The sequence below is a fragment of the Anser brachyrhynchus genome (genome assembly GCF_964034855.1).
Source record: "Anser brachyrhynchus genome assembly, chromosome: 12".
Taxonomy (NCBI): Eukaryota; Metazoa; Chordata; class Aves; order Anseriformes; family Anatidae; genus Anser; species Anser brachyrhynchus.
Genome location: NC_137707.1, coordinates 12,941,400 through 12,969,336, shown reverse-complemented (window position 1 = coordinate 12,969,336; position 27,937 = coordinate 12,941,400). Strand labels below are relative to the sequence as shown.

Sequence of the window (27,937 nt, the reverse complement as noted above, 5' to 3'; positions counted from 1 at the left end):
TTTGAAGGGAGGGGGAAGGAAAAGCAAGGGGGTAGAGAGAGGAATCTTGCTCCCAAGGGAAAAGGAAGTTTTTTGGGGGTGCAGAAACTGTAAAATGAATAGCGAAGGCACCTGTTGGTGCCTCTGTGCCCACTCTGAGGCTGCTCTCAGCATCCCGGCATGGATCCGTCCTGATGGATGCTGGCGCAGCATCTCCCTTCCCGTGCCTGCATCTTGTCCCAGCACCACTGGGCTCGGGGCCGTATCCATTGCACCGAGCCCCCAAACCCAATCCCAAAAGCCTCAGCACCTCGGGGCGGCCCCTCGGCCCCCTGCTCACCCTATGGGCGCCAGTGGGACGCGAAGCCCCTGCCCCACACCCGCCTGCACTGCCCTGTGTCCTTCTCATTAATTAAGCACGTCCATCCTCGTCATTAATTAAGCACGTCCATCATCGGCTGAGCCTTCGGGATGTGAATTATCATTTCCCCCCCCGTAGCCATGACAACGGCTCCCCACCGGCCGGCGGTGACAGAAGCCAGGGGATGCTGCCTGGCGTGGGGAACGTCCCTGCCACCCGGGGAGCTGGGGACACGGGGCGGGGAGTGCTCCCCCCTCGCCCCGAAGCCCCCCGGCAGGGCGGGCAAAGCCTGGGGACCAGATCCTGCACGTCCCCACACGGGGACTTTTGTGGAATAAAACTGATTGCTCCTAGTTAAAACTCATTGCTTCTTCCTCAAAAAGTGGGCACAGGGGGCAGGTTTGGTGTCTGGGGGGGCACAGGTGGCACTTGGCCGCTGGCATTGTCCCTCACCTGTTGGTGGCACGGCACAGGGACACGGGGACATGGGGCAGGGACGTGGGGACAGACGGGGCTGGGTGACACGGGCAGGGGCTGGTGGTGCAGGGAGGAAGGGACGGAGTGATGGGGAGGAGAGGGGGACAGGGCAGGGTGACAGGGCAGGGGGAGGTGATACGGCAGGGGGAGGCGACAGAGTAGGGCTAGGTGGCACAGGGCACACAGTTGGTGGCACAGGGCAGGGCTAGGTGTGGGACAGGGGGAGGTGTGAGGGCAGGGGGAGGTGATGTGAGGCAGGGGCAGGTGACACAGGACAGGGGTAGGTGGCGCTGGCCAGGGGTAGGTGACAGAGGGCAGGTGCGATGAGAAGGGTAGGTGGCATAGGCAGGGGTAAGTGATGGGGCAAGGCTAGGTGACGTGGGGCAGGTGACATGGGGCAGGGCTAGGTGGCACTGGCCGGGGGTAGGTAACACGGGGCAGGGGCAGGTGGCACAGGATGGGGGCAGGCGGCACAGGACGCCCCCAGGCCGGGCCCACCCCCCCGTCCCCCTCTCCCCCCGCCCCGGCCGCCGTCGCCCCGTGCCCGGCTCCCCCTGGCGGCCGCGCCCCGCCCGTCCCGGTATAAAAGCGGGCGGCGGCGGCGGCGGCGGCAGCGGCGGAGCATGGCCGGCAGGGAGGCGGCGGCCCCGCACGGGGGGGCGGCCCCGCACCTGCACCTGGCCGAGCTGAGCGCGTCCCAGTTCCTCGACGTGTGGCGGCACTTCGACGCCGACGGTCAGTGCGGGGGGACGGGGGAAGGGGGACCGGGGGGGGGGTCGGGGGTCCCGGCCGCAGCCCCCCCCCCTCTGGCCCGGTGCGCGGGGATGGGGTGGGGTGGGGTGGGGTGGGGTGGGGTGGGGAGCTGCTCCGTGCCCTGCTGCTGCTGCTGGGGGAGAGCAGGGGGATTGCGAGAAAGAGGGGAAAAAATTTAAATGTGATGTGTTGCGGGGGGAAAAAAAAAAAAAGCTACTTAAATTGGCAAAAAAGGGGAAAAAAAAGCAAAACAAATTGGCAAAAACGGGGGGGGGAAAGGTAAAACAATTTGGCAAAACGGGGGGGAAAAAAGGTAAAGCAAATTGGCAAAAAAGGGGAAAAAAAGGTAAAGCAAACTAGCAAAAAAAAGAAAAAAGGGCAAAAAATGGCAAAAAAAAGGGGAAAAAGGACAAAACAAATTGGGGAAAAAAAGGTAAAACAAATTGGCAAAAAAGGGGGAAACAGGGCAAAACAAATCGGGGAAAAAAGGGAAAAAATGACAAAACAAATTAGCAAAAAAAAGCCAAATGAACTGTCAAAAAAGGGCAAAAAAAGGCAAAACAAACTGGCAAAAAAAAAAAGGCTAAAACAAACTGGCAAGAAAGGGCAAAACAAATTGGCAAAAAGGGCAAAAAAAGGGTAAATCATACTGGCAAAAAAAGGCAAATCAAATTGGCAAAAAAAAGAATGAAATTGGCAAAAAAAAAAAAGGGGGCAAAAAAGTGGAAAGAAGAAGCAAAAATAATGCTGAAAAGAACAAAAAAAAAAAAAAGGAAAGGAAAAGGCGAGCAGCCCCGGGTGCCCCGCAGCCCATTCCAGCTGCTGCAGCTGCCCCCTCCCCGGGGCTGCCGCTGCCGGCCCCCGGCCCCACTGCACCAGGGCCAGGGGGTGCCCGGTGGCCGCGCAGGGCTCGCTGCGTGCCCGGGGGGCCCGCGTGGCGGTGGCACGGGGACGTGGCGGGGCTCGCGGTGGGGTGGTCGGGGCACCCCGAGCATCCCCGCGGCGCTCTGCGGGCAGCAGCTCGCCCCCGAAGCGAGCGGCAGCTCGTGCAGGAGGCGCCAGGCGATGGGTTTTTGGGGTCAGGCGATGGGTTTTTGGGGTCGTTCCTCTCCCAGCTCAGCCCCACCGCTGATTCCTCCCCCCTGCACCCATGGAGCTGCCTCCCTCAGCTCTGTCCCCAGTCTCGGGGACGTGTCCCCAGGGTGCCGTAACCCCCCTGCAGGGCGCTGGGGCTGCGGGGGGCACCCAAAGGTGGGCGTCCCCATGGGGAGGATGAAACCAGCCGGGGGGCAGCGGGAGAGGTGCAGCGAGGGGCTGGTGCCCATCCCCGGCGAGGCTGCAGGGCGAGGAGGTCCCTGCTGGGAAGGAGGCGCCACGGCCGTGACCTTGGCTGGGTGACAGAGGCGAAATCCCTGCAGAAGAAGGAGCCCAGGGTCCCACCGGGCTGGTGCCCACCCCCTCGTCCCAGTGGGACCCCTGCCCGGCTGCGGGCGCTGTGGTGGAGCCGCTGCCTGGGGTCCGCCGGCACCGATGGTTCAAGCCCTGAGCAGCCTCCGAGGCTGAAAGGGGGAAGGATTGGGGGGTTTTGGGGGGAGGGGGCCGTGCTATGGATGCCTGCAAGGAAGAGCCTGAGCTCGCCTTCGGTCAGGCAGTGCGGAGGAAAGGGGGAGGAAAGCCAGTGCGGCCGCCCCAGCGGTGCCAGGTGTGGGCAGGAGGATTTCTGGTGGGTGGCAGCGCCGAGGAACCCGTCCCTCGGCCACCTCTCCGTCCCACCCCGGGGCTGTGCCGTTTCCCGAAGGCCCTGGCTGGAGGATGCTCGGGCAGGACCGAGAGGTTTAATTAAACATCCCCCGGCAGCATCCCTGCCCTGGAAAACACCCGAGGGGTTTAGCTCCCTTTTTTAAAATTTCCTCCCCAGGAAATGGCTACATCGAAGGAAAGGAGCTGGAAAACTTCTTCCAGGAGCTGGAAAGCGCTCGGAAGGGGGCCGGGGTGGTAAGGGGCTCTCCTGGCTTTGCTCCCTCCTTCCCCACGTCCCTCCTGCCCCAAATTTTGGGCCGCTGGCAGACGCATCTCGCTGGGGAATGGCTGGGAGAGCGGTGGGACCGCTGTGCTGGGTCACGGCGTGGTCCCGCGGGTGGGGACCCCCCTGGGAAGGGACTGGCACACCGCCAGGTCGGTGGCAGCGTGCCCTGAGCGAAGAAGCCCTGGTTAAAAACATCAGGGGAGCTGCAGGGCTTCCCGAAGGGGTGGGGGGGAAACTGAGGCACGGGTCCGCATGGGAAGCTGAGGCTGGGGGCTCCTGGTCCTGGTCGTGCTGGGACGCTGGTGGCCGTGTCACTTGTGCCATTCGATGTCATCCCGGCTGGGCTGCATGTCCTGCGTCCCCTCTCCTGGAGGGATGGGATGGGAAGGGAAGAACAGCTCAGGGTTTTGACAGCAAGGCAGGGAAAATGCTCCTGACCCCTCTCGCTGCCAGCAGGACTCCCGGAAGGACAAGCTGGGCGACAAGATGAAGGAGTTCATGCACAAGTACGACAAAAACGCGGACGGCAAAATCGAGATGGCCGAGGTGAGCGATGCTGGAGGAGGAGGAGGACGGGGCTGTGGGACCGGCAGTGCAGCCGGGTGGGGAGGCGCTCGGCGAAGCTGGGTCGGGGCCGCGAGCAGGGCACCGTGAGCTCGTGGTGCCCCGCTGATGCCCGCGGTCCCCGCTGACCCTCGCGCTCCCCACAGCTGGCCCAGATCCTGCCCACGGAGGAGAATTTCCTGCTGTGTTTCCGCCAGCACGTGGGCTCCAGCGCGGAGTTCATGGAGGTGAGCGGGGCGGGCGGCGCGTGGACCTTCCCCACCGCTGCGGTGCCCGGATCCTCTGCCAGAACAAGCGGCACCGAAATCCACCTGGCCTCGGGGGACCTTGGGGCAGCCGAGCACCTCGCGCTGGTACTCGGTGGTGCAGGGAGAGATGCTCTTCACGAGCAGCCCCAAACCCCTGCTTTTTGGGGTAAAACCGGCCCCGGAAAGCAGCCTGGTGGATAAATCGTCCCCAAGGAATTTTGGGGGTAAAATCGACCCCAGCTGGGGCTGGAGGGGACCGGTGGGCGGCCGTCACGCCACGCTCGGACAGTGACCCTGAGGTCCAAGCTGGAGGCAACACCTGAAAGCAGAGCGGAGAGCTCCGTTTAATTGGGGAAGGTAATTAAATATTAATTACCCGCTTGGTGAGCCACAGCAAGGACAATAGCGCCTCAACTCCGGCACAAAGCCACGGCTCAGGAAGCGTCCTGCCCCGTGGGTGACCCACCATGGCGGGATGACAGAGGCACGGGGTGGTGACTGGCCCCACGGGTTGCTGGTGGGATCGGTGTCCCCATCCCCATCGGGGGTGTCGCTGGGGTAAGGATCCGTGCGGGGACACCCGCCGGTGCTCACGGCGGCTCCTTCCCAGGCGTGGAGACGGTACGACACGGACCGCAGCGGCTACATCGAGGCCAACGAGCTCAAGGTGGGCTGCGAGCGGGTGGGCGCGGGGACGTCCCCGCTGTCACGGGGGGGTGACAGCCAGCGGGACGGCGCGGCCCCTGTCCCCGCAGGGCTTCTTGTCGGACCTGCTGAAGAAGGCAAACCGGCCGTACGACGAGCCCAAGCTGCAGGAGTACACGCAGACCATCGTAGGTGGCAGCCGGCGGGGGGACCCCCAGCCCGGCCCCGTGGGACCGCGGGGTTCCAGCACTGCCCCACGGCGGGTGGGAGGGAGCCCGGAGCCATCGCTCCCCTCCCCGGTGCTGGTGGAAGGGGGCGCAGGGGCAGCAGTGGGTGACCGGGGGCCGCTTGTGTCCTGCAGCTGCGGATGTTCGACATGAACGGGGATGGGAAGCTGGGGCTCTCCGAGATGTCCCGGTAAGGCCACGGGGCAGTGGGGAGGGACACAAAGCCCAAAAGATGCCTGGCGGGAGGTCGCTCTGGCTCTCCTCCACCCCGCGGTGTCTCCCTGCGAAGGAGAAGGGTCAGGGCGGGACCGTGAGGACCCACCTGGCCTCACTGACCGTGTTTTTTAAGGAAGAAAGCCCAGAATCTGCGTTCTGGAAAGGCAATGGCAGGCGCCAGGTCCCCTCGGCTCCACCATCCCACACCTGGCTGCGCTCCCGTCCCTCCGAGCCCCCACCCTGCCCGTGCCCTGTGGTGGCTTGGGGACGGATCCAGCCCAAAACTCCCCCTGGAAAAGAAAGGAGGGAGGGGAAAAAGAAGTTATTTTGGCCAAATTGGGCTCTCACCTCATCGCAGAGATTGGGCGGGCTGGGAGCGGGGGCTCTGCGCCCACCAGTAGCACTTCAGCCACCGCGGTGGTGCCTGGTCCGGAGCGGTGTTTTGGGAAGCCTGGCTCACAATTTTCCACCCATCCCTTGCTTTTCAGACTTTTGCCAGTGCAAGAGAACTTCCTTCTTAAGTTTCAGGTAAAATATATATTTACATATATTTATATAAAATTCCTACGCTATGTTTGCGATGTGCCTCTGTGCTCCCCTTCATGCCTCCGCGTCTCCCGCTGCCCAGGGGATGAAGCTCTCCTCGGAGGAATTCAACGCCATCTTCGCGTTTTATGACAAGGTAGGGAGCTGGGGGAAGAGGGGGGCGTGGGGAGCCCCTGGCAAGAGGGGGACAAAGCGGGGATGAAGAGGGGGACGATGGGGTGAAGAGGGGGATGCGGGGATGGAGCGGCTCGGCACAGCGCTGTCCCCACTGCGCAGGGCCGGGGATGCTTTGGGGAGGTTCTGGTGTAGGTGGCAGCTCTGGGGGGGTCCCCTGGGGGAGATTTCCCAATCCCTCCATGGGGTGGGAGACGTGGGGTCGCGGGATGGTCCCAGGCTGGTGCCCTGCTCACGTCCCCCCCTGCCAGGACGGGAGCGGCTTCATCGACGAGCACGAGCTGGACGCGCTGCTGAAGGACCTCTACGAGAAGAACAAGAAGGTAAGCGGGGACCGGCGGGGTGGGACGGAGCCCCTGGGGACCGGCACCTCCCGGGGGACACCTCCTGCCCGGGGGCCACCTCCCTCCCTCCCCGCGTGTCCCCGTCCCCACGGGCCCTGCCCAGGCCGGGCAGGAGGCGGCGGCGGCGGCTCCCGGGACGGAGGGAGCAGGGGGCTGCCAGCACCCATGGGTGCACGCAGAGCCCCGACCCACCCGCAGGAGATGAGCATCCAGCAGCTCACCAACTACCGCCGGAGCATCATGAGCCTCTCCGACGGCGGCAGGCTGTACCGCAAGGAGCTGGAGATCGTGCTCTGCAGCGAGCCCCCCGTCTAGCCTCCCCCCCCTCCTCCTCCTCCCCGTGCCCCGGCTTCGTTTCCCCGTTGAAATCCCCGCCTCGGGCATAAATATATATTTATTTTTTAATTTATTTTGGTTTTAATCCCACCCGCCTGGTTGCTTTTCGGTTGTTCTGTTTGTTCATTTTCTCGGAGGGGGGGATGCTTTTGGGTTTTGGGTCTCTTCTTGAGTTATTTATTTATTTTTTTTTCTCTGTTACCAAAGACGAGTTCGCAAACAAAGCTGGGAGGGGGCCGCAGCACCGCGGGGGCTCAGCAAGGGCAGCTGGGCCGCCTCGCCAGGGCAAAAACTATAGGTTTAGAGCAAAAAATAAAATTAAAAAAAATGGAAAAAAAAAAAGTGTTTGCACCATTCATTCATTCATGGTTGGATTCTTTTTTTTTTTTTTCCCTAACATGCTGTTTTTTGCTGGGAAATGGGGTGGCAGGTCCGGGTTTCAGCCCCACTGGGCTGTAGATGTGGGGGGCGGGGGGGGGGTCCAGGCTTGGTGGGCAGGGGGCAGCCAGTACAGCCCAGTATGGCCCTGCAGAGCCCAGTAGGGCCCAGTATATCCCCATACAGTGCAGCACACACCCATACAGCCCAGTATAACAGAAGTACGGCCCCGTATAACCCAGCGTGGTGCAGTGTGGGCCTGTACAGCCCTGTATGTCCCAGTATGGTGCAGGGCAGTCATGTAGAGCCCAGTAGAGTCAGTACAGCCCAGTATGGTGCAGCACAAACCAGTAAGGCCCAGTATAACATAAGTATTTCCTAGTATGGTGCACTGTGGTCCTGTACCTGTATGTCCCAGTATAACATAAATACAGCCCAGTATGGCCCAGTGCAGTCCTGTATGGCCTGGTACAGGCTGTATGGTGCAGTATAGACCCACATAACCCATAACAGCCCAGTATGGCCCAGTGCAGTCCTGTATAGTCCAGTGTGTCCCACCGCTGCCCTCTGCAGCCCAGTACGGTGCGGTGCAGCTCCGTAAGGCCCAGTACAGCCCAGTATGGCATAGCACAGCCCAGTGAGCTGCAGTGCAGTCCCGTATAGCCCAGTATGGTGCAGTGCAGTCTTGTACAGACCAGTAGACACCAGTACAGCTCAGTATAGCCCACTATGGTGTACTGCAGTCCTGTACAGCCCAGAATAGCCTGGTACAACTCAGTACGGTGCAGTACAGCCCAGTATAGCATAAGTATAGCCCAGTGTGGTGTGGTGCAGCCCAGTATGGCGCAGTGCAGTCTTGTACAGCCCAGAATAGCCCAGTACCGACCAGGATGGTGCATGCAGCCCAGTACAGCACAGTATAGTTCAGCGCAGCCCAGTATAGCCCAGTGCAGCCCAGCAGGGCGCAGCACCGCCCAGTACAGCCCAGCAGGGCGCAGCACCGCCCAGTGCAGCCCAGTACAGCAGAGCAGGGCGCAGCACAGCCCAGTGCAGCCCAGTACAGCCCAGCAGGGCGCAGCACCGCCCAGTGCGGCCCAGTACAGCCCAGCAGGGCGCAGCACAGCCCAGTATAGCCCAGTACAGCCCAGCAGGGCGCAGCACCGCCCAGCACAGCCCAGCACAGCCCAGCGCCCCCCGCCGGGCGCTGCCGCACGGGGACCTCCCGGCCGCCAGGGGGCGCTGTGGGCGGGGCGGGGCCACCAGGGGGCGGGGCCGCCAGGGGGCGGAGTCTCCCGTGAGTGGCGCTGCGCATGCGCGGTGCGGTGCCGCGGGGAGCTCTGTCTGCCGGCTGCTCTCACACCCTCCCGCCCGCCGCCATGGCGCTGCTGCAGAGCTGCCGCTTCCTCGCCGCCCCCCGCCGCGCCGCCGCCGTCCGCGCCAGGTGAGGCCCGGAGGCCTCGGGGGCCGCCGCCGGAGCCGCTTCGGCGCCGCCAGGGCCCGGCCGCCGCCGCTGTGGGGAGGGGGCGGCCTCGTGGGGGGCAGGGAGGGCTTCGCGGTGAGGAAGCGTGTCCCTCGGGGCGGCCCGTAGGCCGGGTGGTGGGGGGCGGGAGCGGCGTTGCCATGGGGACGGCGCGCCCATTGGCCGGGCGGGCCGGGCGAGTCGGGGGGCGCGCGCCCTGATTGGCTGCGGGCGGGCCCGGCGGCCCCCGGCTGCCCTTGAGGAGGCGCGTGGAGGGCGAGGGGGGGGCGGGGAGGGGGGCGCGGGCAGAGGGGTCGGGGGCGGGCCCTGAGCACCGGGATATGGGGGCGGGGGCGTACAGGGGGGCCGGGGGCCTGTGCACCAGGGTGTGGGGCTGGGGCCTGCAGCGGGGTGTGGGGGTGCTGCCCACCCACGGGAGGGGGCCATGGGGCCCTGCGCACCGAGATACAGGGTCCGTGCTGGGCAGGGGGCAGCGCTGCGCGGCATGGGATGGGGCGGGGGCGGTCCGTGCACCGGGGCGTGCAGCGGGGCGGGGGTCCCCCTGCGCCAGGGCACGGGGCTGGGGACGTGCGGGGGGCCCCAGGTACACCGTACACGGCGAGGCTGGGTTGGGGCTGCTGGGTTCCTGTGCGCCGAGACACGGGGAGGGGGGGGCCCCACGCACTGGGGTCCCGGGGACCCCGTGTGCCTTGAAATGGGGCCGGGGGCTGCTGCCTGGCACGTGGCGTTCCTGTAGGGGCTGTTCTGCACTGGGCTCCCTGCTCTGGAGTTAGCGGAGGGCTGGACGCGAGGACGGAGGGATGGATGTGAGGACAGGGGGTGCAGCCGGAGCCCCAGGGCAGCCTCTGGGGACACCCCAGTGGCAGCACTGAGCAGCCAAGGGGTCTGAGCCTGCCAAGGGGTCTGAGCCCCGCTGCTCTTCCCGGCAGAGCCTCCTGGTCCCTGCTGGCTCTGGGAAGCTGCAGGGGACGGGCCCCAGCCCGGGGCAGCACAGGGAAGTGGAGTTTCCCCGTTGCAGCGGGTGCAGAGGGCTGTTACGCGTTGATTTGCCCAATTCTGCCCTTGGTCCTGTGCCTTCCCTGCAGCAGGCCTGTGGCGGCCAATCCATGGCGGCTTCGCCTTCCTCAGGTTCGTTAGACGGCTGCAAATTACCCCGCTGGATGTAGGTCACCTAAAGCTACTCAGGCTGTGCCTCCTGCGAGCGAGGAGCCTTTGCGCCTTGTTCCCACGCAGCCCGTGGGGATGCCGAGCAGTGAGCAGCAGTCCTCCCCTCCCTGATCTTCAGGAATTTGTGCTCTGGCACAGGAGCCCTGAAGTCAGGGCGGAGGTGACGAGAGCCAGAACGGTGAAGGCAGCCCCTTGGGCACACCGAGTCCCACAGGGCTGGTGCTCAGCCCTCCTGCACCACGAGGCGGCTGCTGTCAACGCTCCTCTGGGCGGGCAGCTCCCCGCGGCCACCTGGGGCTTTCTGGGCTCGCAGGAGCGGCCCGTTGGCGTCCTTCTCCTGTAAATATTTGCTGGAGCTGTGGCATCGCGCGCGCGGAGCCTTTGGCCTCTTGGCTCCGCTGGGGCTTGCAGAGCTGCTGCAGGGCTTTGGCAGAGGCTCCGAAACCAGCGCCTGGCGTGGCCGTGCCGTGGGGAACAAAGGAAACCTTCAGCAGAGCTGGAAGTGCTTGTCCACGTGGGGGAAGGCTTCCTGTGCGGGCCTGGTGGGAGCCCAAAAGCACAGCTCCTGGGTCCCGCAGACACAGTTAGCGGGCGGTGCTCCTTTATGGGGTTCCTGGTGTGTTTTTTGCCCCTTCTGTCCCACATCACACGTTGGGGGGCGGCCTGGCAGAAAGCAGGGAGGCTGCAGGATAACAGCCCCGCTCCGCGCCCCGGCGCTGACTCACTCCTGCCCAGAAGTGGATGGAAAAACTTTTCCTGGCTTGCCCCGAGCAAACCTCCGGCAGAGCAACCGCAGCTTGAGCTGCCTTTCCCTCGGGTCTCGGCACCGAAACGCCTCCAGCCCTGCGGCGTGGGCAGGGAGGCCGGGCAGTTTATGACTCTGACCTTTATCTGAGACCAGCGCTCTTTGGATTGCCTGAAATAAAATACAATGCAGCGCAGAGGCGGCACTTCATGGTAACGTGGGGTGTGGTAGGGCCTGCGGGCTTAGGTCCCTGTTCAGCCCCTGGTCCCAAGCCCCTTGGGAAGGCTTTGGCTGATCCCTCCTGGGTGTCTTGGTGTGTTTGGACATCTCATCGTGGGCTGTTTCCTCCTGTCCCCCTGCCAGCTGCGCTCCCTGGAAGCAGCAGAGGAGCCCTTCTGCTGCCTACACCCCAAAGCCCTCGGGCTGAGAACGGGAAAATCGGCCCTAAAGCAGCCCTAAGCCGATCGCAAGGCTCAGAACAAAAGTATTTAACTCTGGAGCCCTGGAGCTTAGGTGAATGCCTGCAGGATCAGCGCTAATTGCAGCCGTTGTGACCTGCTGAGGTGTGCAGGACCTGAACACCTCCAACACCGTGAGCCTCTTGGTGAGCAGCCCGGCAGGAGGACGGCCCTGGGTGCCAAAATAATCGCAAGCCAGGTAAACCACGGAGGGATGCGCTGCGTGTCCCGCTGCGGGGCGCGTCCTGGCACGAGTGACTCATCCTCTGCGAGGCTGATCCCGTGCTTAGCGAGTCTTAATTACCTCTCCGCTCCGTGGGCTGGGGGAGGCTAAACACTTCTTCCATTTTTAAACGAGACGAGGTGTCTGCCTCGTACGTGCTCGCTGCTGTTTTTCCACAGAGCTCGTTGAGACGGGAAGCGGAGGGGTTTTGTTTGGAAATGCTGCGGCGCTGGGAGCGTGCGGCAACGGGGAGGGGTGGGCTCTGAGGGGAAGCAATCTACACACACGAGCTGGTGCAAAGTATGTTTGTGTAGCGACTAAACTGGGTCTAAACAGACCCAAAACAGGGCCCGAGTGGAGGGAGAAGTGACTCGTGAGTTTCGTTTTCCTGTTGGCACGAGAGCCTCTCTCGGTTCCCCAGCCCCTTGCACCGCGTTCCTGTACGGCGCTGTTACCTCCCCGGGCTGAGCAGCGAGGTGAAGCCGACACCTCCTGCCCCCACCAGCCTGAGCGCGGGGCGGGGGGAGGCTGAGGCCAAGGAGTTTCTTTTTATAGCGTGGCCTGTCCTGTCCTTGGCGTTCCGAGGAGCTCAGTGCCTCCAGGACGCCCGGCAGCGGGCAGGAGGCTTTTGGAGCTGACGCAGGGAGGGCCTGTGCTTGGCTGCCGGGAGCTCCTCGCTCGTCGTGCTGGGAGGAAAGCGTCCTGCCTGATTTCCAGGAAAACTGTCTGGCTACAACACCCGTGTTAGAGCCAGGCGGGGTTTGTAGGGCAGGGGAGGGAAATACCCGCTAGGAAGCCAATGCTGTGGGAACAGCAGGTTAGCTTCATGCACGAGAGCCTCTCCAGGAGCTCGGTAGAAGCTCAGTGTTCGTGCTTCACACAAACGCCCGCCTGGCATCGCTCGTGCTGCTCTGCTTGGGCCCCCAGAAACGTCGCTGCCGTGCCTGGAGGTGGCACACGGGGTTTGTGCCCGTTCTGCCCGTACAGAGCCACAGCACGGCTGCTTGTGTCCCTGGTGGTGTGCGTCCTCCTCAGCCGTGCAGACCTCGGGAGCTGCGGGGCACCGCGCCGTGCCCCGTCCTCCAGCCTAACCCTGAGATGCTCCTTCCCCTCCAGCTCATGGTGGTCCCACGTGGAGATGGGTCCCCCCGACCCTATCCTGGGGGTGACAGAAGCTTTCAAGCGCGACACCAACTCCAAGAAGATGAACCTGGGTGTGGGGGCGTACCGGGACGACAACGGGAAGCCGTACGTGCTGAGCTGCGTTCGCAAGGTGAGCCGGGTGCTGCGGGGCAGCGGGCGCTGTGCAGATGCCTCTGTGAGCAGTGCCAGTGCTTCTGAGGCATGGGGTGGTTGTGTAGTAGCGGATAAAACAGGGAATAGTTGTCCTGGCCCCTTCCAGGTCAGTCTAATCTGTTGCTGACTTCCAGGAGCCCCCCCAGCCCAGGTGTATTCTCAACCTCAAGGTGTTCCTTGAACAAACCGACGTTCTCTGGGCCGAGGAAAGAGCTGACGTTGTCCCCTCACTGGATTAGCCTTAGAAATTCTGCTGAGCCTTCATTACCAGCTTCTCCATAAGCCAGACTAAAACTCTAAAACTCCAGCCCGGGGAGCTGGATGTGGACTCTGCCCTTGAGGGGATTACGGAGCCTTCGGGGGCTCTGCATGTGGAAATGGGCCGCTAAATAGCCGCCAGCTGACGCGCACGTTGCCTGGCTGGTCTCCTTGGTGTCGGGAGGATGCGCTGTCCCCGCTCCCCATTGGTGTGGGATTTAAAGCCATCCCTTGCCCTCACTCCTGCGTCAGCCCGCACCACAGCTGGGTCATAACCAGGGAACCCGGGTGGTGTCAGGAGGAGCTTCTGGTGCTGTGTGAACGCTGCCAGCGTCGTCCCGCTGCTCTGGGAGTACGGACAGGGTTCCCAGAGCGCTCCGATTGTCTACATCACCGTATTTTAGTCTGATGCTTTGTTAAATAAAAACTTGGACTGGTTCTAGTGCCGGCTCTGCCTGAAAGCAGCAGAGATCAGCAAAGGTGGAGGCAGCCACCTCCAAAGGCTGTCAGTCAGGCTGCTTTCAAAATTGGCTGGGTTTCCTGGATTTTTTTTAAATCTTCTTTATCTAGTTCCATAACCTTCACAGCGTGACAAGGCACCACGAAGAGCTTGCTGACCTACCTGGTTTGGGGTGTCTCTGTGTAGAGACGGCCTCTGCTCCACCATAACAGGCAAGTCTCCCCATCCTGGGGGGACCATTCCAGTGTGGGAAAAGAAATGTGTGTCCCTGTGCAGCAGCGCTAGCTCGTAATGGGCTGGAATTGGTGCTCTCCTCTGGCTCCCGGTCACCTGGCTCTGCCAGGCTGATGGTGACACCCACTGAGGGATCTGGTGGTTGCCGGGGGACCTTGTCCCATGGTAAAAGCAGGAAATGTACCAGAAATGTACTGCTCCTCTGGCTGTGATGGGCCCCAGTCTCTGAAGAGAAGCTCCTGCCAGCCTTTGCTGCTTTTGAGAGAGCAAATGTGAAGAGAAGTGACCATGAGCTGTCCACCGTCCTCTCCGTGGTGATGCTTTCCATGCTGAATGTGTGTCCTCCTTTCCAGGCAGAGGCCATGATAGCCTCCAAGAAGATGGACAAGGAGTACTTGCCCATCGGGGGGCTGGCGGATTTCACCCGGGCATCGGCAGAACTGGCGCTGGGTGAAAACAGCGAGGCTTTCAAGAGCGGCCGGGTAAGGAGCGGGCTGGGGAGCAGGGGGTGGGCAGCACGGTGACTTGTGGGCAGTATGTGGGCACCAAGCAGGGCTGGCATGGCTGCTGGTGCCTCTGAGCTGCTGGCTGGCTAGCCCCAGGGCTAACCTCCTCGGCAGGTGTGGTAAAGCAGCCCTTCCCGAGGAGGGGGCCCCAAAAAGGTCCGACTCCCTGCCCTACGAGGGGCAGATCCATGCGGTCCCCTCCAGCCCCATGTCCCTGTTTGGGTCAGCTGTCACCGTGGTGTGCGCGCGCTGATGTCATCGTGGTGGCTGGGCTGTTGCTGTATCCTACTGCATCCGCTCAGACTCCCGTCCTTGTTCCTTCCCTTGCAGTATGTCACCGTGCAGGGTATTTCTGGGACTGGATCTCTGCGAATCGGAGCCAATTTTTTGGTGAGTCCCTGGCTGGCTGGGGAAGGAAGAGACGTCTTTTGGCAGGAGCTGAGTCTGTCAGTCTGTCTGAACACTCTGTCTTTCTCTTGGTCAGCAACGGTTCTTCAAGTCCAGCCGTGACGTGTACCTACCCAAACCCTCCTGGGGCAATCACACGCCCATCTTCCGCGATGCAGGCTTGCAACTTCAGGCTTACCGCTACTACGACCCCAAAACGTGCAGCCTTGACTTCACTGGAGCCATGGAGGACATTTCTGTGAGTTGCCTTTCACAGCTGGAAGCAGGGAGGTGATGTGGGGAATGGATGATCTTGTGTTAGCCTACCTGTGCTGAATGGAGGCTGGGAGCCCTGCAGGGCCCATCCAGGGCAAGTCACATCTCACCACCCGAGGAGAGTGCCCAGATGTTGTCAACCACTCACTGTCTGTTCCATCTTCCTTAGAAAATTCCAGAGAAGAGCATCATCCTCTTGCACGCGTGTGCTCACAACCCCACCGGAGTGGATCCCCGGCAGGAGCAGTGGAAGGAGCTGGCAGCCGTGGTGAAGGTGAGCAGTGAGGTGTCCCAGGGATGCTGCGCGCTTCCTGGGAAAACCAGATCTCTGGTTTCCTCTTTCACGTAGCTGGTGTCTCCTCGCAAGCACCAGCTGGACACTCTGTGACACTGCCACTCCTTCTCTGGCAGAAACGGAACCTCCTGGTGTACTTCGACATGGCCTACCAGGGCTTTGCCAGCGGGGACATCAACCGGGACGCCTGGGCTGTGCGGCATTTCATCGAGCAGGGCATCAACATCGTGCTGTCGCAGTCCTACGCCAAGAACATGGGGCTGTACGGTGAGTTGGGCGGTGGTGGGGGGACTCTTCCGGGCTGGATTAGCAGCCAGCGTCTTCCTAGAGATGCCTGGCACTCTCCCGGTGCCACCTGCTGCCTGTGCGTGCCCATCCTGTAGTACTGGACAGGGCGCAGGAGGGAGCTGCTAGGGACCCTACTGGAGGGCAGGGCTCCGCTAAACCAGCGTGGTGTTTGGAGGAGTCCCGCCCCAGCCCTGGGTATCCACGGGCAGAGGCTGGGACCTGACCGCCTCCATTTCAGGAGAGCGTGCGGGTGCCTTCACGGTGATCTGCAGTGACGTAGAGGAAGCCAAGAGGGTCGAGTCGCAGCTGAAGATCCTCATCCGTCCCATGTACTCCAACCCGCCCCTGAACGGAGCCCGCATCGCCTCCATCATCCTGAACACCCCTGAGCTGCGGAAAGAGTGGTAAGAGGGAACTCCCAGTGCCTGTGACGGCGAGGCGTGATGCCGTGCTTGCTGCCTGCTGTGCCACAGGCAGCTGGTTGATAGCTGCAGGGTACAGTCAGCACCACGCGCTGCTGCCGTCCTCTGGGGAAATCCCTGCTCAGATCCAACTGGCATCGGCTAGTATGAGTCCAGCCCGGCACGTACGGGTTTCCCTTGCATTACTGAGGCGGAAAACACTCTAGAGGAGGGGATAAAGCTTCCCTGGGATTGAAGTCTGCAGGAGCTGCCTGTCTCAGGAACACAAAAGACTGACTAAAGCATTGTAGCCACTTAGTGAGTCTCACATGGGGGAAGTGGAAGCTTAAGTCCCTTGGGAATAAAAACTCAGGAATGTAACCCTCGTGCCCTGAGCCTGCTTCCTGGCGTCAGCCTGCGTGGCTCCCCCAGGGTGCTGGGTCCCTGGCAGCAGCTGGCCGTGCAGGACAAAGGCTGGCTGTGTGTCGGGGCCTCGCTGGGGCTGCGCTGCTTTGGCCGGATCCAGGATCTGGCAGAGATGTCCCCTCGCTGCACGGCCTTGGAGCTGGGGCTGTCTGCCTGTGCTGGGGGTACCCCTGCACGCCCCAGGTGTTGTTTGATGTGGGTTTGGGCAGTGCTGCCTTGAGGCCTCCAATTCTGCCATGGCTTTCAGCAGTGAGAGATGCTGAGACTCTCTTGTAGTGTCCAACAGCTATGGAATAAATAAATAGCACCTTTTTTATCACCTTTGGATGCTGGCAGAAAGAAGCAACTGCCCAGCTGGAGCAACAGGTTCATGCTCTCTGGGGTTTGCTTTGCCTCGTGTTACACACCCCATGCTTTGGGGGTACAAGGTGGAGAGGGTTGCTTCCCGGGTAGCTGGGGAGGGAGCAGCGTTGGAGCATCACAGCTCTGCTCTGACCAGGTCTTGGGTTGAATTCTCAGGCTGGTGGAGGTGAAGGGCATGGCTGACCGGATCATCGGCATGCGGACTCAGCTGGTGTCCAACCTCAAGAAAGAGGGATCCTCCCACAACTGGCAGCACATCACTGACCAGATCGGCATGTTTTGCTTCACGGGGCTGAAGCCTGAGCAGGTAAACACAGTTCCCCTGGCATCGAGGTGTTCTTTGTAGTACTTATCAGAAAAATGTGGGCTGTGGGTGCCAGAATGAGCCTCCAGGGGCAGGTCTTTGTCGATAAGAACATCTTCCAAGCCTGCAGAACTGGAGCACCGTGGGGACCCGTGTCTTGCTCTGCTCCCTGCTGTGCTTGTGGAGATTGAAAGCAATTGTAGCCTGCTTGCCTGCCAAAGGAAGCAGTCACGTAGTGCCATTCTGAGGTGACCTTGGAGGTCAGCTCCAGCGAGGTGACTCCTGGCTGAACATCCGCAGTGTTTGTGTATTGCCCAAGAGCCGAGCAGCAGCTCTTGCTTTCCCAGAGCTCTGCAGGTGGCTGGATGATGTGTCTGCTGGCACCCAGCTTGCTGTCGATTCTGGCAAGCTGGGTAAATTTGCAATCTGCTAACAGAGTAGAGGTCGGGCTGAATTTTGAACTCTGCTCTTTCATCCCAGGTGGAGCGGCTGATCAAGGAGTTCTCCATCTATATGACAAAGGACGGCCGAATCTCCATGGCGGGCGTTACGTCGGGCAACGTAGGTTACCTGGCTCATGCCATCCATCAAGTCACCAAGTAAAGACAGAGCGTGCTCTGGAGCTGTTGGCCTTCCCCGCTGGTGGAAGAAGGGGAAGGAAAGGAAGCAAGCAGAATACTTCCAACCACAGCACTTAACGCCGCTGCTGAATGTATCTTGTAGATGAGTTGTTGTAGAAGCCTAGTCAAAATCGCACCACGTTGTGGAGCAGGGACATCATTGCTGGCTCCCACTTGTCACAGCCATTCTCCCCTGCTGCTCGTCCTTTGTCCATCAGCCCCAGCACCCATCTGCACTGGAGGAAGCAAATGGTTAGCGCTCTGCCATCCTACCTGCGTAGGCACCGAAGGCATCCCCACGCTCGTTTCTCCATGAGAAGGCTTTGTGAGGCTGCTCGCCCAGGCAGCAGTGGTCAGGGAGCGGGGTGGGCTGAGGGGGGCTGTTTGGGTGCATTCCTGTGTCCTCCTCAGCCTGTCCTGCTGCAGCTTCCCTCCTCTTCCACCTCCTGCTGCTGGGCTCAGGGCCAGGCAGCGCTGAAGCTGCCCTCCAACAACCGATGTAAAGGCTCTGAGGACTTGTAACTACTAAAATGTGCTCCACTGTGGGCTTTGCTCTTTCCATCTGGGAATCTGTCAAGTGTAATTCACGGTGGCGTTGGTGTGTGTGGCAGACCCCTGTCACTGCTCGGAACCTCCCTTCCCGTGCTATAAGGTGAAAATTCCTCGCCCTTCAATAAGAACCTCCTCCGAAAACTGCTCTCTGTGCATCTCTGCCTCTCCCCTGCCCTGTACCCCAAGCACATCGGCCCTGCCTGCAAGCCAGGCTCTGTGTTCCACTGCCACGAACCAGAGTGTGGGCCCAGGGCTGTCCACCCTTGCGTGGGTGTCAGGCGGTGGCCATCTCGTCTGCTCTGCCCAGCCAGTTGTCTGGTGATGCCAGAAATCAGGACGGAAAGATCCCAAGCACTGTCAGAGCTGGTAACTCAAAATCCATCCTCTCCTTGTAAAGACCGGCGAGGACAAATGCCCTGTGCCTCACTTGACTCTGAGTTTTTTAATCCTAATAAACTGATGCAGGGCCGGGTCAAGCTTGGGCCTTCCTCCCACCATGGCACAGATGCATTCTGTCCCTTCCGCACACCAGGCGTTCCCTTTCAGGGATGTGCCAGCAGAGGGAGTCTCACAGGGCTGGTGAAACCCCAATCTCCTGAATAGAGAGGGCAGTTCCCCCGTGTACGTACCAAACGCACCAGGGGCTGTGGGACTCCGATGCAGCTAATCCAGCAGCCTACGCAGTTGATTTTTGTGTGAGTTCCCAAAGGGCCCAGCTGCAGGCCGTGGCCCTGCTCTTGTAGCTGACACTTTCCTCCATCTCAGTGGGACACTTGGCCAAGAACATAGAACCACTAAGGTTGGAAAAGCCCTCCAAGATCACCTGGTCCAACCACCCCCCTACCACCACCATCACCCACTGAACCATGTCCCCAAGCACCACGTCCAACCTCTCCTCGAACACCCCCAGGGACGGTGACGCCACCACCTCCCTGGGCAACCCGTCCCAACGCCTGACCGCTCTTTCTGAGAAGAAATGTCTCCTCATTTCCAACCTGAACCTCCCCTGGCACAACTTGAGGCCATTCCCTCTGCTCCTATCACTGGTTACCTGTGAGAAGAGGCCAAAGCCCAGCTCCCCACACGTTTTAGGTAGCTGTGGAATCACAGAATGGTTTGGGTTGGGAGGGACCTTGAAACCCATCTAACTCCATCCCTCTGTCATGGGCAGTGATGTCCCCACCAGATCAGGTTGCCCAGGGCGTTGTCCAACCTGGTGTCCAACACCTCCAGGGATGGGGCATCCTCAGCTTCTCTGGGCAGCTTCTTCTAGTGCCTCACCACCTTTACAGTGAAGAATTTCCTCCTAACGTCTGGTCTAAATCTCCCCTTTTTTAGTTTAAGCCCATTCCCCCTCGTCCTCTCATTGAAGAGTCCCCCACCCTTGTTATAAGCCCCTCGAAGCCCTGCAACGCCGCACCGAGGTCTCCCTGAGCCTCCCCTTCCCCCCTGCCGACCACCCCCGGCCCCCTCAGCCTTGCCCGGTGCCCCGGCACCTCCTCAGCCCCCCTCAGCACGGAGGAGCCGGGGCTGCCGGGGCGGCTCCGTGCGGCCGGCCTACAACCCCCGGCATGCCGCGCGGCGCCGAGCCGGGCCCGGGGTGAGCGGGCGGCCGGGGGCTGCGGGGCTGCGGGCAGGGCCGGGGGCGGCACCGGCACCGGCAGCGGGACCGGGGCAGGGCGAGCCGGGCCGGGAGGGGCCGGGCCCCGCGTCCCCCCGCGTGCGGGCGTTTCCCCGCCGGCCGCTGAGGCGCCCCGGGACGGGAGGCTGCCCGCTGCCGCGGGGCCGGCCCGGGAAGCCGCGCCCGCGGGTCTCGTGCCCGCAGGACGGGCGGCCCGCGGGGAGGCCCCAGCACCGCGACCGGGGCTCTGACACCGCCCGGCGGCGGCGGCCTCGCCGCGGATTCCGGCGGAGCGGAGGTGAGTTCTCCGCCCGCGCCCTGCACCGCACAGCACCCCTGCTGAAAGGAGGGTGCCCGGGTGCTGGGGCCCCAAGCTGGGACGCAGGGAGCTCGTTTTCTCTCTGCCGCCGCTCGGTTGTCAGCCCACGTTGTCCCTCGTTAACGCGGGCTGTAGGCCAGAGGGTTTTGGGGTGGCCCCAGGTCCGGCCGGCCGTGCGTTTGTCCCCCGGGGACTGGTGTGCCACCGGAGGACGTGGATCTCCTCCCCTGCTGCCTGTCCCGTGTCCCTGGTGGCTGCAGTCTTTTGGAGTCCATCGGGAGGGCTGAGCCGGGGGCACCCACCCTCCTGCCTGCTCCTCCACACCGCCGAGGTGTGACTCAGTTTCCCAACGATCCTTAGCGCATTCGTGTCCTTCCCTGTCCCCTTCTAGGAGCAGTGAAGCACCTGGATCCTGCGCTGCTGTGGTCCCAGCCTGGCCGTTTGCTGTCCCCGTGCCTGATGGATCCAGCACTGGCTGGGGACGCTGCTCACGGTGGTCGGCTGAGCACGGTGCGAGAACACTAGTGGGACGTGAGTGCCGCCCTGCAAGGGACAGAGCCTGCCAGAAGATGGCTCAGGCCACCGGGAGCATCAACAGTGACTACAGGGACTGGGAGTGGAGCGCCGATGCTGGGGAACGGGCCAGGCTCCTGCAGAGCCCCAGCGTGGAGACGGTACCGAAGAGCGGGGAGAGCCAAGGCAGCGGCCTGGGGGCCACGTCCGCGCTGGGCGCCGTGTTCATCGTGGTGAACGCCGCCCTCGGGGCCGGGCTGCTCAACTTCCCCGCCGCCTTCAACATGGCCGGCGGCGTGGCCGCGGGCATCGCGCTGCAGATGGTGAGAGACAGGAGGGGAGAGCCCCTTGTCCAGGCCTGGAGGGGCCGGGTGGGACACGCAGCGCCCTGTGAGGTGCAGGGTAGGACCTCTGAGGGACAGTGGAGATGTTGGGTGTGTGGGGCGGCTCTGGGGACCTCGGCGTGCCGCTGCCTCACTGTGTGCTCTCGCTTCCTCTTCCCACCCCAGTGCATGCTGATCTTCATCATCGGGGGCCTGGTCATCCTGGCGTACTGCTCGCAGGCCAGCAACGAGCGGACGTACCAAGAGGTCGTGTGGGCGGTGTGCGGGAAGGTGCCGGGCGTGCTGTGCGAGGTGGCCATCGCCGTCTACACCTTTGGCACCTGCATCGCTTTCCTCATCATTATCGGAGACCAGGAGGACAAGAGTAAGTGCCCCAAGGAGCAACGAGCTGCCTGCCTTCCTCTGGAAGGGGCAAGCGGCACAACCCATCTGTCCCCACAGTCATCGCTGCGCTGGTGACAGAGCCTGAGGAAGCGGGGAGCAGCCGCTGGTACACCGACCGCAAGTTCACCATCAGCATCACTGCCTTCCTCCTCATCCTGCCCCTCTCCATCCCCAAGGAGATCGGCTTCCAGAAGTACGCCAGGTGGGTGAGGGGAGCCCCGCAGGGCTGGGCTGACCGCCTGGGGCAGCTGGCGCCCACCTGAGCAGGGCCCGGGGGACAGGGAGCGGAGACAGCGTGGCTCTAGCACTCATCTGCCCGCTAACCCCTGGGGTGTCAGACATCTCCTCCTTGCCTCGGTTTCCCCAGCCACAGTAGAATTCTCCAGGGCCTGTGTCCCTCCGTTGTGCTCTCCAGAGGAGCCTTGGAAGAGCTTCCAGCTGCTTCGTTCCCTGTCTTCGGAGTTGGGCACCCTGCAGAAGGGAGAGCCCATAAGGGTCTCCAGGGCCTTGGGCCGGGTGGTCTGCAGGTTAGTGCCACTCCACGTGGCATCTTGGTGCAACGTCGCTGCTGGAGCTGGACACAGAAACACCACAGCCGCTTCTTTAACGTTCATCTCTTTCCCAAAGCCCAGGGTCAGCACTCTCCTTTGGCTGGAGCACAGCTGCTGCTCCCAGCTGCGCAGCGCAGTCCCTCGACGTGGTGGGGTTGCGTTGGTGCCTGTGTGGGGACAGTGGGTGACGCTGCCTGGTGTGTTCCTGTGGGGAAGAGGAGAGCAGGGCTCATCCCGATGGGAAGGGTTGGGTGGTCCGGGCTGTGCAGGGGGAAGGATGGGGCTGGAGGTGCTGGGAGGAGACTCTCAGATGTTCTCAGAGCTGGGAGGCAGTACACTGGTGGACTTACTGTCCCCTCTTGCAGCTCTCTGAGCGTGATTGGCACGTGGTACGTCACTGCCGTCATCATCATCAAGTACATCTGGCCCGACAAGGAGCTTGTGCCTGTGGAGATCCCCACCAGGTACGTGCAGGAGATGTGGTGCTGGCGGTGACCCTGACGGCACTGCAGAGCCAGGCAGGGACTCGTGAGCGAGGGGTGCGAAGGCTGAGGACAGATCCTTGCCAGGTCCCGTCCCAGGTCCCAGAGAAACTGCATGTTGCTGCCAGGAGCTCCCAAGTGGCTGCATCTCTGCATGTTTCACCGGAGCAGGTGGTGAAGGAGCAGAGAAAGGCCTGTTGGGGGCGTCCTGTCCTGGTCCTCGTCTCCTTCCACATCACTACAGCCTGAGCTGAACCCTTGTCAGACATCAGAGAATCCCCATCTGCCTCCACTGCAAACGTCTTGCAGGCTGTTGGGGAGGGGGTGGACTCTGACAGCTGGGACCGAGGAGACCACAGGGGACAGAAGGACAGGGATGGAGAGAGGTCAAGCTGTCCGGCCAGCCCACCTGGGGACAAGGGGGGACGCTAACAGGACACAGCTGACACGGGATGTGGCAGCCTGTGAAGGGTCTCTGCCAGCCCCGGGTCCCCAGGGGGCTCAGCCTCCCCCTGAGGACCCCAGAGATGTGGTCCCAGTCCCTGGGGGATCTCTGGAGGCATTGATCTGTGGTGGCCCTGCCGGGGGACCCTGCTGTCCCAAACACGGGCGTTTCCAGAGCTCCTTCACAGGTTTCGAGGAGAGCTGAGTCACTTTTAGCTCCCGTACACCCGTACTCACCCAGAAATGAGGGGTCTGTGTCTCTCTTAGCGTGATTTTTGGTTATTTCCTTTGCCTGCGTGGCTTGTCCCCTCCCTCATGGTATGGGGCCATTTCTGGACCTGGTGTGGGCGGGGACAACTGCCCGGGGGATTTTAAGGCAGAGCAAAGTTTAGATCACTTTTTAGCATGCAAAGGCCTTGTCCCAGGTGGGAGGAATGGGCAGCTGAGGAGGGGGCAGACCAGCAGCGTCACGAACCCGTTCCCAAGTGCCCCCTGCTCTGACCGGTGCCTCTTTCTCTCCCCAGCCCCTCCACCTGGATGGCCGTGTTCAACGCCATGCCCACCATCTGCTTCGGGTTCCAGGTACGGCCACGAGCCAGGCGCTCCCCTTCCTGCCTGGCAGGGGGACTGGCCTGGTCCGGGGACGCTTCCCTGCACATTCAGCCAAAACCTGCCCTGTGTCCCTGGTATGATCCAGCCAGGCAGGAGGAGAGCGGTCTTTTGTTGGGCGAAGAGCTGGGTTGTGAGCAGGGTGGGGGAGAGATGGACCCATTTAATCCTGTTGCCCCTACTGCCTTCTCCAGCAACAAACCTGGGGGATCACAACACTGGTAGAGCTTTGCCACGGCTGCGTGTGGTGCACGGGGTCCTGCGCGGCTCCCGGTGCTCCAGCTCAGCCCATCGCGTGTCCCCGCGCTCTCTTTGTGTCTCCGGCAGTGCCACGTGAGCAGCGTGCCCGTCTTTAACAGCATGAAGCAGCCCGAGGTGAAGACCTGGGGGGCGGTGGTGACAGCGGCCATGGTGATCGCTCTCTTTGTCTATACAGGCACTGGTAAGTGAGGGGACCCCGGGTGGCTTCTGTGGCTATGGCGTGGTCCTGGGGGGGCTGCGAGCTCCTGGAGGACAGAGATCCTCTGGGCAGCAGAGGTACAGGGAGGGAATTATCTAACCACGGTGTCCCGTGCCGCATCCCTACAAGGGCAGGAGGCTCTTTCCCTGTCCCCTGCTGACTGTGCCCTTCTCCGGCAGGCGTCTGCGGCTTCCTGACGTTTGGGGCCAGCGTGGACCAGGACGTGTTGCTTTCCTACCCTTCCGACGACATCCCCGTCGCCCTCGCCCGGGCCTTCATCATCCTGTGCGTGCTGACGTCCTACCCCATCCTGCACTTCTGCGGCCGGTGAGCGGAGGGCGGCGGCGGGGGCTGGTGTGGGCAGGAGGGGCGCTGCTGGAAGCCTCCTTCCCCGGGTCCGTGCCCACAGGGCCGTTCTGGAGGGCCTCTGGCTCCGCTACACCGGGGTGACGGTAGAGGAGGACGTGGTTCGGGAGCGGAGGAGGCGCCTGCTTCAGACCGTCAGTTGGTTCCTGCTGACTCTCCTCTTGGCCCTCTTCATCCCTGACATCGGCAAAGTCATCTCCGTCATCGGGGGCTTGGCCGCCTGCTTCATCTTCGTCTTCCCAGGTACCGCCCTGTCGTCCTGGGGTGCCCCGTGGAGAGTGGAGGTCTCTCGGCCTCGTATCTCAGAGAGGGAGGGGACGGGAAGGGGACGCAGGAGCAAGAAGAACCACTGGTTTGACTGGTCTCTCTGCTCCGTAACTGGGAGAGTAGGAGAGGCAGGGGGCTAGGTGAGGACTGGGGGGAAAATTCATATCCCAGCCAGCAACATGCTGACCCTTTCAAAGGCAGACCCTTTCTAGAGCAGGCTGGGAGATGGCCAGGGCTGACCTGGGGCACATCTCCTATGGGCTGGAGGAAGCCGAGGAGAAATAGGAGAGAACCTGTCCCTCCTGCCCTCAACAGAGCAGCCCTTACTTCAGAGGGAGCTCAGCTCCCTGGCCTGCAGGGCGTCTGTTCAGCCCTCATCTGAGTTTAACCTGACTCCTCTCCCTTTCAGGGCTCTGCCTGATTCAAGCCAAACTCTCCGAGATCCAAGAAACCAGGGCCATCAGGTAATGTGCTTCCCTCCCCCTGCTTCCCCTGCGGATTTTGTAGTGAAGTTCCCACCTAAAACGCACTCTGTCCTTGTGCGTCCACAGCTGGTGGGCCCAGGTCAGCTATGGGGTGTTCATGGTCACCCTCGGAGCCTTCATCTTCGGACAGACCACTGCCAATGCCATCTTTGTGGATCTCACAGCCTGACGCCTACTCCGGGCTGGGCTGGGCTGCTGCCACGGGGAAGCAGATTTCCTGCTCCAGGACCGAGGGGGAGTGGGGAGAAAAGATTTTGGTATATTGGGAGCATCCATGAGGAATGTTGAAATCTGGGGCTTTGCTGAAAGAGCCCTGCAGGGACTCGTATCTCGCTGTCTTAATGCACCAGGCAGTCAGGCTTGCCTCCTCAGTCCTGACTCTCTGGTGAAGCCGGAGCATCACTACAAGGAGACCTCGGACTCAGCGGAGAGGAGCGCCATGACGGTGGAGATCCCCGCTCACTCCGTGCTGACATCCAGGTCAAATCCTTTCTGCCCCTCCGGGGTAGACATCACTAAGGGATCACGTTTGGGGTTTGCACAGGGAAGCACACTCTGTGTCAGGGGAACTCCTCTCCAGCACTTTGACAGCTTAATGACCTTGTTTTCACTACAGTGTTGGAGGGAGACAGCGTCTTGCATAAAGGGAATTAGTAATCATGCCATAACTTGCCATCGGTGAGGGTGTGCCATGGTCAGAATGTAAAACAAATACTGCCTCTGCAAAAAGGGAGAGTTCTGCTTTGGCGGAAAGCAAAGGCTGCTCTGCCCCACTGAGCAGTGGTGGGCCCCAGCTGAGTTCAGTAATCTGGAAAGCAAACAGGTTTCACTGCACATGAGTGTGGCAATTCCTCCACCACCTTATACCCAGTAGCTTAGACAGGGCGACAGCCCTGTAGTCCTCTTCTGTGTCAGTGTTTGGTTCGGTTTGAATTTTGCTTTCCTGTGGCTCATCTCGCCAGCCTTCTGTCCTAGCTCAGTGCTGCCAGGGGTTCCTCTTCCATCTTCCTCTGTCTGGATTGCACTTTCCGTTTGAAAGTGGGAACACCACACTGAGCCTGGTTTTAACGTGCTGTTGGAGGAGGATCAGGAGGACGCCGGGTAGCGACACGCCGGTGCAATGTTTACACTGCCAGCCCAGCCTCCTGGCAGGGGCTTGGTACTCACTAGAGAAGGTGCTGTGACTGCATCGACCTGCTGGAGACACTACGCTAGAGCCGAGCTCATCTCTGAATTTCAAATCCTGTTCTTCCAGGGTGGGTGTCCAAGGAATGGGCCAAGTGTAGGTTTTAAGGGATGCTTCAGGGATAAAGCAGTCGGCATTAATCCATTTTACATTGTTCCCGCAGTCGTTTACACTATATCTGGCTGTTGTTGCTCTGGGTGGTTCCTCCTTAGCCTTTCTGGAAAGTTTCACTTCTGCTCCTTGATCATTTCTCTGGGTTTAGCAGTTCCTCCAGCTGCAGATTCGGCTGGGGGTAGTTAAATCTCAGCAGTCAACTGCTCTTGTTCAGACTTTAAAGTCCCTTGATATTTGGCTTTTACATCCCTGGGGGAGAGAGAGATTGATGTGTAAATATCCTTGTACGTGTCTCGTGTCTCGGAGCAGTGCTCCCAGGTGTGGGACCTGGCCCAGCCCGCTGTGGTGGGAAGGTGAATTGTGACACGTTGACGTAGCCCTTACTGCTTTCCTTTCCCTCTGTGACCAGCCGGCGGTGGGTGAGAGGACAGCACATGGGCACGTCCTCGTGGCAGCGCGTGACCTCTCCCTACCAGTGCCTGCGGTGTATAAATGTGCTCTGACAAGAGGTGGCTTCAGCCTGGCTGCGGCGTTCAGCAGCTCCCAGGCAGCGCAGTGGGGCTGGCCCCACTCTGGCAGGCCTGCTGCGCTGCAGGGAAGGGCTCTTCGCCCCAATGCATGTTTCTTCCCAGATCCCGCTCTGTAATTTGAGTATTCCCCGCCACTCTTTGAGATAAGAGGGGGAAATCCAGATGGAGAATGAGAAAGAAACCCCAAATAAATTGTTTTGAGGGACTATGTGAAGTGTTGTGTCCCTCCAGCTCCAAGGTAGCTCCAACCACTGCGCCCTCAGCTTTGACAAGAACAGACTCCAGCAACCCCCCCCATTTGTGTCACCTGTGTGCTTGCCTGGGAACAGAGAAGTGTTTTGCTGTGCGGAGCTCTCGAGAGCTTGAGGGAGGACAGAGGATGCGGTGTATGTGAGCAAACACTTTGCTTCTGCAGGATGAGAACAAGAGGTGAAAGGAGCCACGGGGCCTGGGGTTAATGGGTGTCTTGTCTAAATATAGGCCATCTGTGCTCCACACGGGAGTGCGAACATTGCAAGCACAGACTGCCTCCAGTGCTTCTCCTGGCTCCTGCCTAAGGGCAGGAGCTCGAAGAACTTTCTGGTGTTTAAAAAAAAAATGTGGATGAGCATCCTTGATGGCTCTGTTGGGTTTGCATTAACAGCAGGAGGGCTCTGAGCAGGAAGGAGAGCCCAGGTGCGGGGCTGGGGTGCTCACTGGGGACTTCGGTCTCAAAAACCAGACTCAGCATCGCCTTGGGCTGCAGCTGGGCCACAGGACGTGTGTGTTGTGTCTCCGTGGGAGTGCAGGTAACCAGAGATGCGGCTCGATTTCCTCTCCCCGAGCCTGGTCGGGTGGAAGTGGCAGCAGCAGCACTCGGCCACAGGTGCCCCGTGTCTCTGCTTCCCACCTGCGCACACGGGGGACACCAGGCCCCGTCACCCCATGTCCCCGTGTCTGAGACCCGGGGTGCTTGCGGCCCTGGCACGGGGTAACACAGCGCCGTGGCCGTTTCTCTGTCTGCCTTACCCCTCCTGTGACTGTTTACAAACTCTGGCCTTTGTACGTCTTTTCTACCTGTGAACGCGGATGACCGGCACTCAATAAACGTGCAGTTGTGGTGCGTGTGGCTCCCTGTGGTCTCTGCACACCGCGGGGCTGCTCGCACAGGGCTGTCCCCGGCACAAGACGTGATGACAGGGGGGGCGGCCGGGGCCTCGAAGCCCTCACAGAGCCGGGCCCGCGCCCCTCAGCCCCGTCCCCACAGCCC

At 61.5% G+C, this 27,937-nt stretch overlaps 3 protein-coding genes across 3 annotated transcripts; all 3 read left to right on the top strand.

Annotated features, from left to right (window-relative positions):
* The first annotated feature begins 1,394 nt into the window (after positions 1-1,394).
* CALB2 (calbindin 2) lies at positions 1,395-7,238 on the top strand. The gene is made up of 11 exons (XM_080551819.1): positions 1,395-1,552; positions 3,489-3,565; positions 4,053-4,142; positions 4,307-4,387; positions 5,019-5,075; positions 5,164-5,241; positions 5,415-5,470; positions 5,985-6,024; positions 6,125-6,178; positions 6,468-6,539; positions 6,759-7,238. Exons 1-11 carry the CDS (start codon positions 1,441-1,443, stop codon positions 6,873-6,875), a joined length of 834 nt encoding a protein of 277 aa, XP_080407945.1. The 5' UTR covers positions 1,395-1,440; the 3' UTR covers positions 6,876-7,238.
* A 1,311-nt stretch (positions 7,239-8,549) lies between these two features.
* On the top strand, positions 8,550-18,154 carry GOT2 (glutamic-oxaloacetic transaminase 2). The gene is made up of 10 exons (XM_080552660.1): positions 8,550-8,715; positions 12,464-12,620; positions 13,949-14,077; positions 14,432-14,491; positions 14,586-14,747; positions 14,934-15,038; positions 15,176-15,326; positions 15,586-15,751; positions 16,694-16,844; positions 17,322-18,154. The coding sequence occupies exons 1-10, from the start codon at positions 8,585-8,587 to the stop codon at positions 17,442-17,444; spliced, it is 1,335 nt and encodes a 444-aa protein (XP_080408786.1). The 5' UTR covers positions 8,550-8,584; the 3' UTR covers positions 17,445-18,154.
* Positions 18,155-19,449: 1,295 nt separating this feature from the next.
* Positions 19,450-27,790, top strand: SLC38A7 (solute carrier family 38 member 7). The gene is made up of 11 exons (XM_080552659.1): positions 19,450-19,932; positions 20,345-20,789; positions 20,976-21,174; positions 21,252-21,396; positions 22,111-22,209; positions 23,196-23,253; positions 23,608-23,722; positions 23,920-24,067; positions 24,150-24,349; positions 24,783-24,837; positions 24,925-27,790. The coding sequence occupies exons 2-11, from the start codon at positions 20,523-20,525 to the stop codon at positions 25,025-25,027; spliced, it is 1,389 nt and encodes a 462-aa protein (XP_080408785.1). The 5' UTR covers positions 19,450-19,932; positions 20,345-20,522; the 3' UTR covers positions 25,028-27,790.
* The last annotated feature ends 147 nt before the right edge of the window (positions 27,791-27,937 follow it).

What these genes read in the sequence shown, in the direction of transcription:
- CALB2 (XM_080551819.1), top strand. Translation starts at nt 1,441, where the DNA reads ATGGCCGGCAGGGAGGCGGCGGCCCCGCACGGGGGGGCGGCCCCGCAC. An exon ending in GCAAAATCGAGATGGCCGAG is followed by an intron (nt 4,143 to 4,306) that starts GTGAGCGATGCT and finishes CGCTCCCCACAG; the next exon opens with CTGGCCCAGATCCTGCCCAC. An exon ending in TCTTCGCGTTTTATGACAAG is followed by an intron (nt 6,179 to 6,467) that starts GTAGGGAGCTGG and finishes CCCCCCTGCCAG; the next exon opens with GACGGGAGCGGCTTCATCGA.
- GOT2 (XM_080552660.1), top strand. Translation starts at nt 8,585, where the DNA reads ATGCGCGGTGCGGTGCCGCGGGGAGCTCTGTCTGCCGGCTGCTCTCAC. An exon ending in AGCTGGCAGCCGTGGTGAAG is followed by an intron (nt 15,039 to 15,175) that starts GTGAGCAGTGAG and finishes CTTCTCTGGCAG; the next exon opens with AAACGGAACCTCCTGGTGTA. An exon ending in CCTGAGCTGCGGAAAGAGTG is followed by an intron (nt 15,752 to 16,693) that starts GTAAGAGGGAAC and finishes TTGAATTCTCAG; the next exon opens with GCTGGTGGAGGTGAAGGGCA.
- SLC38A7 (XM_080552659.1), top strand. Translation starts at nt 20,523, where the DNA reads ATGGCTCAGGCCACCGGGAGCATCAACAGTGACTACAGGGACTGGGAG. An exon ending in GGCTTCCAGAAGTACGCCAG is followed by an intron (nt 21,397 to 22,110) that starts GTGGGTGAGGGG and finishes CCCCTCTTGCAG; the next exon opens with CTCTCTGAGCGTGATTGGCA. An exon ending in CTTTGTCTATACAGGCACTG is followed by an intron (nt 23,723 to 23,919) that starts GTAAGTGAGGGG and finishes CTTCTCCGGCAG; the next exon opens with GCGTCTGCGGCTTCCTGACG.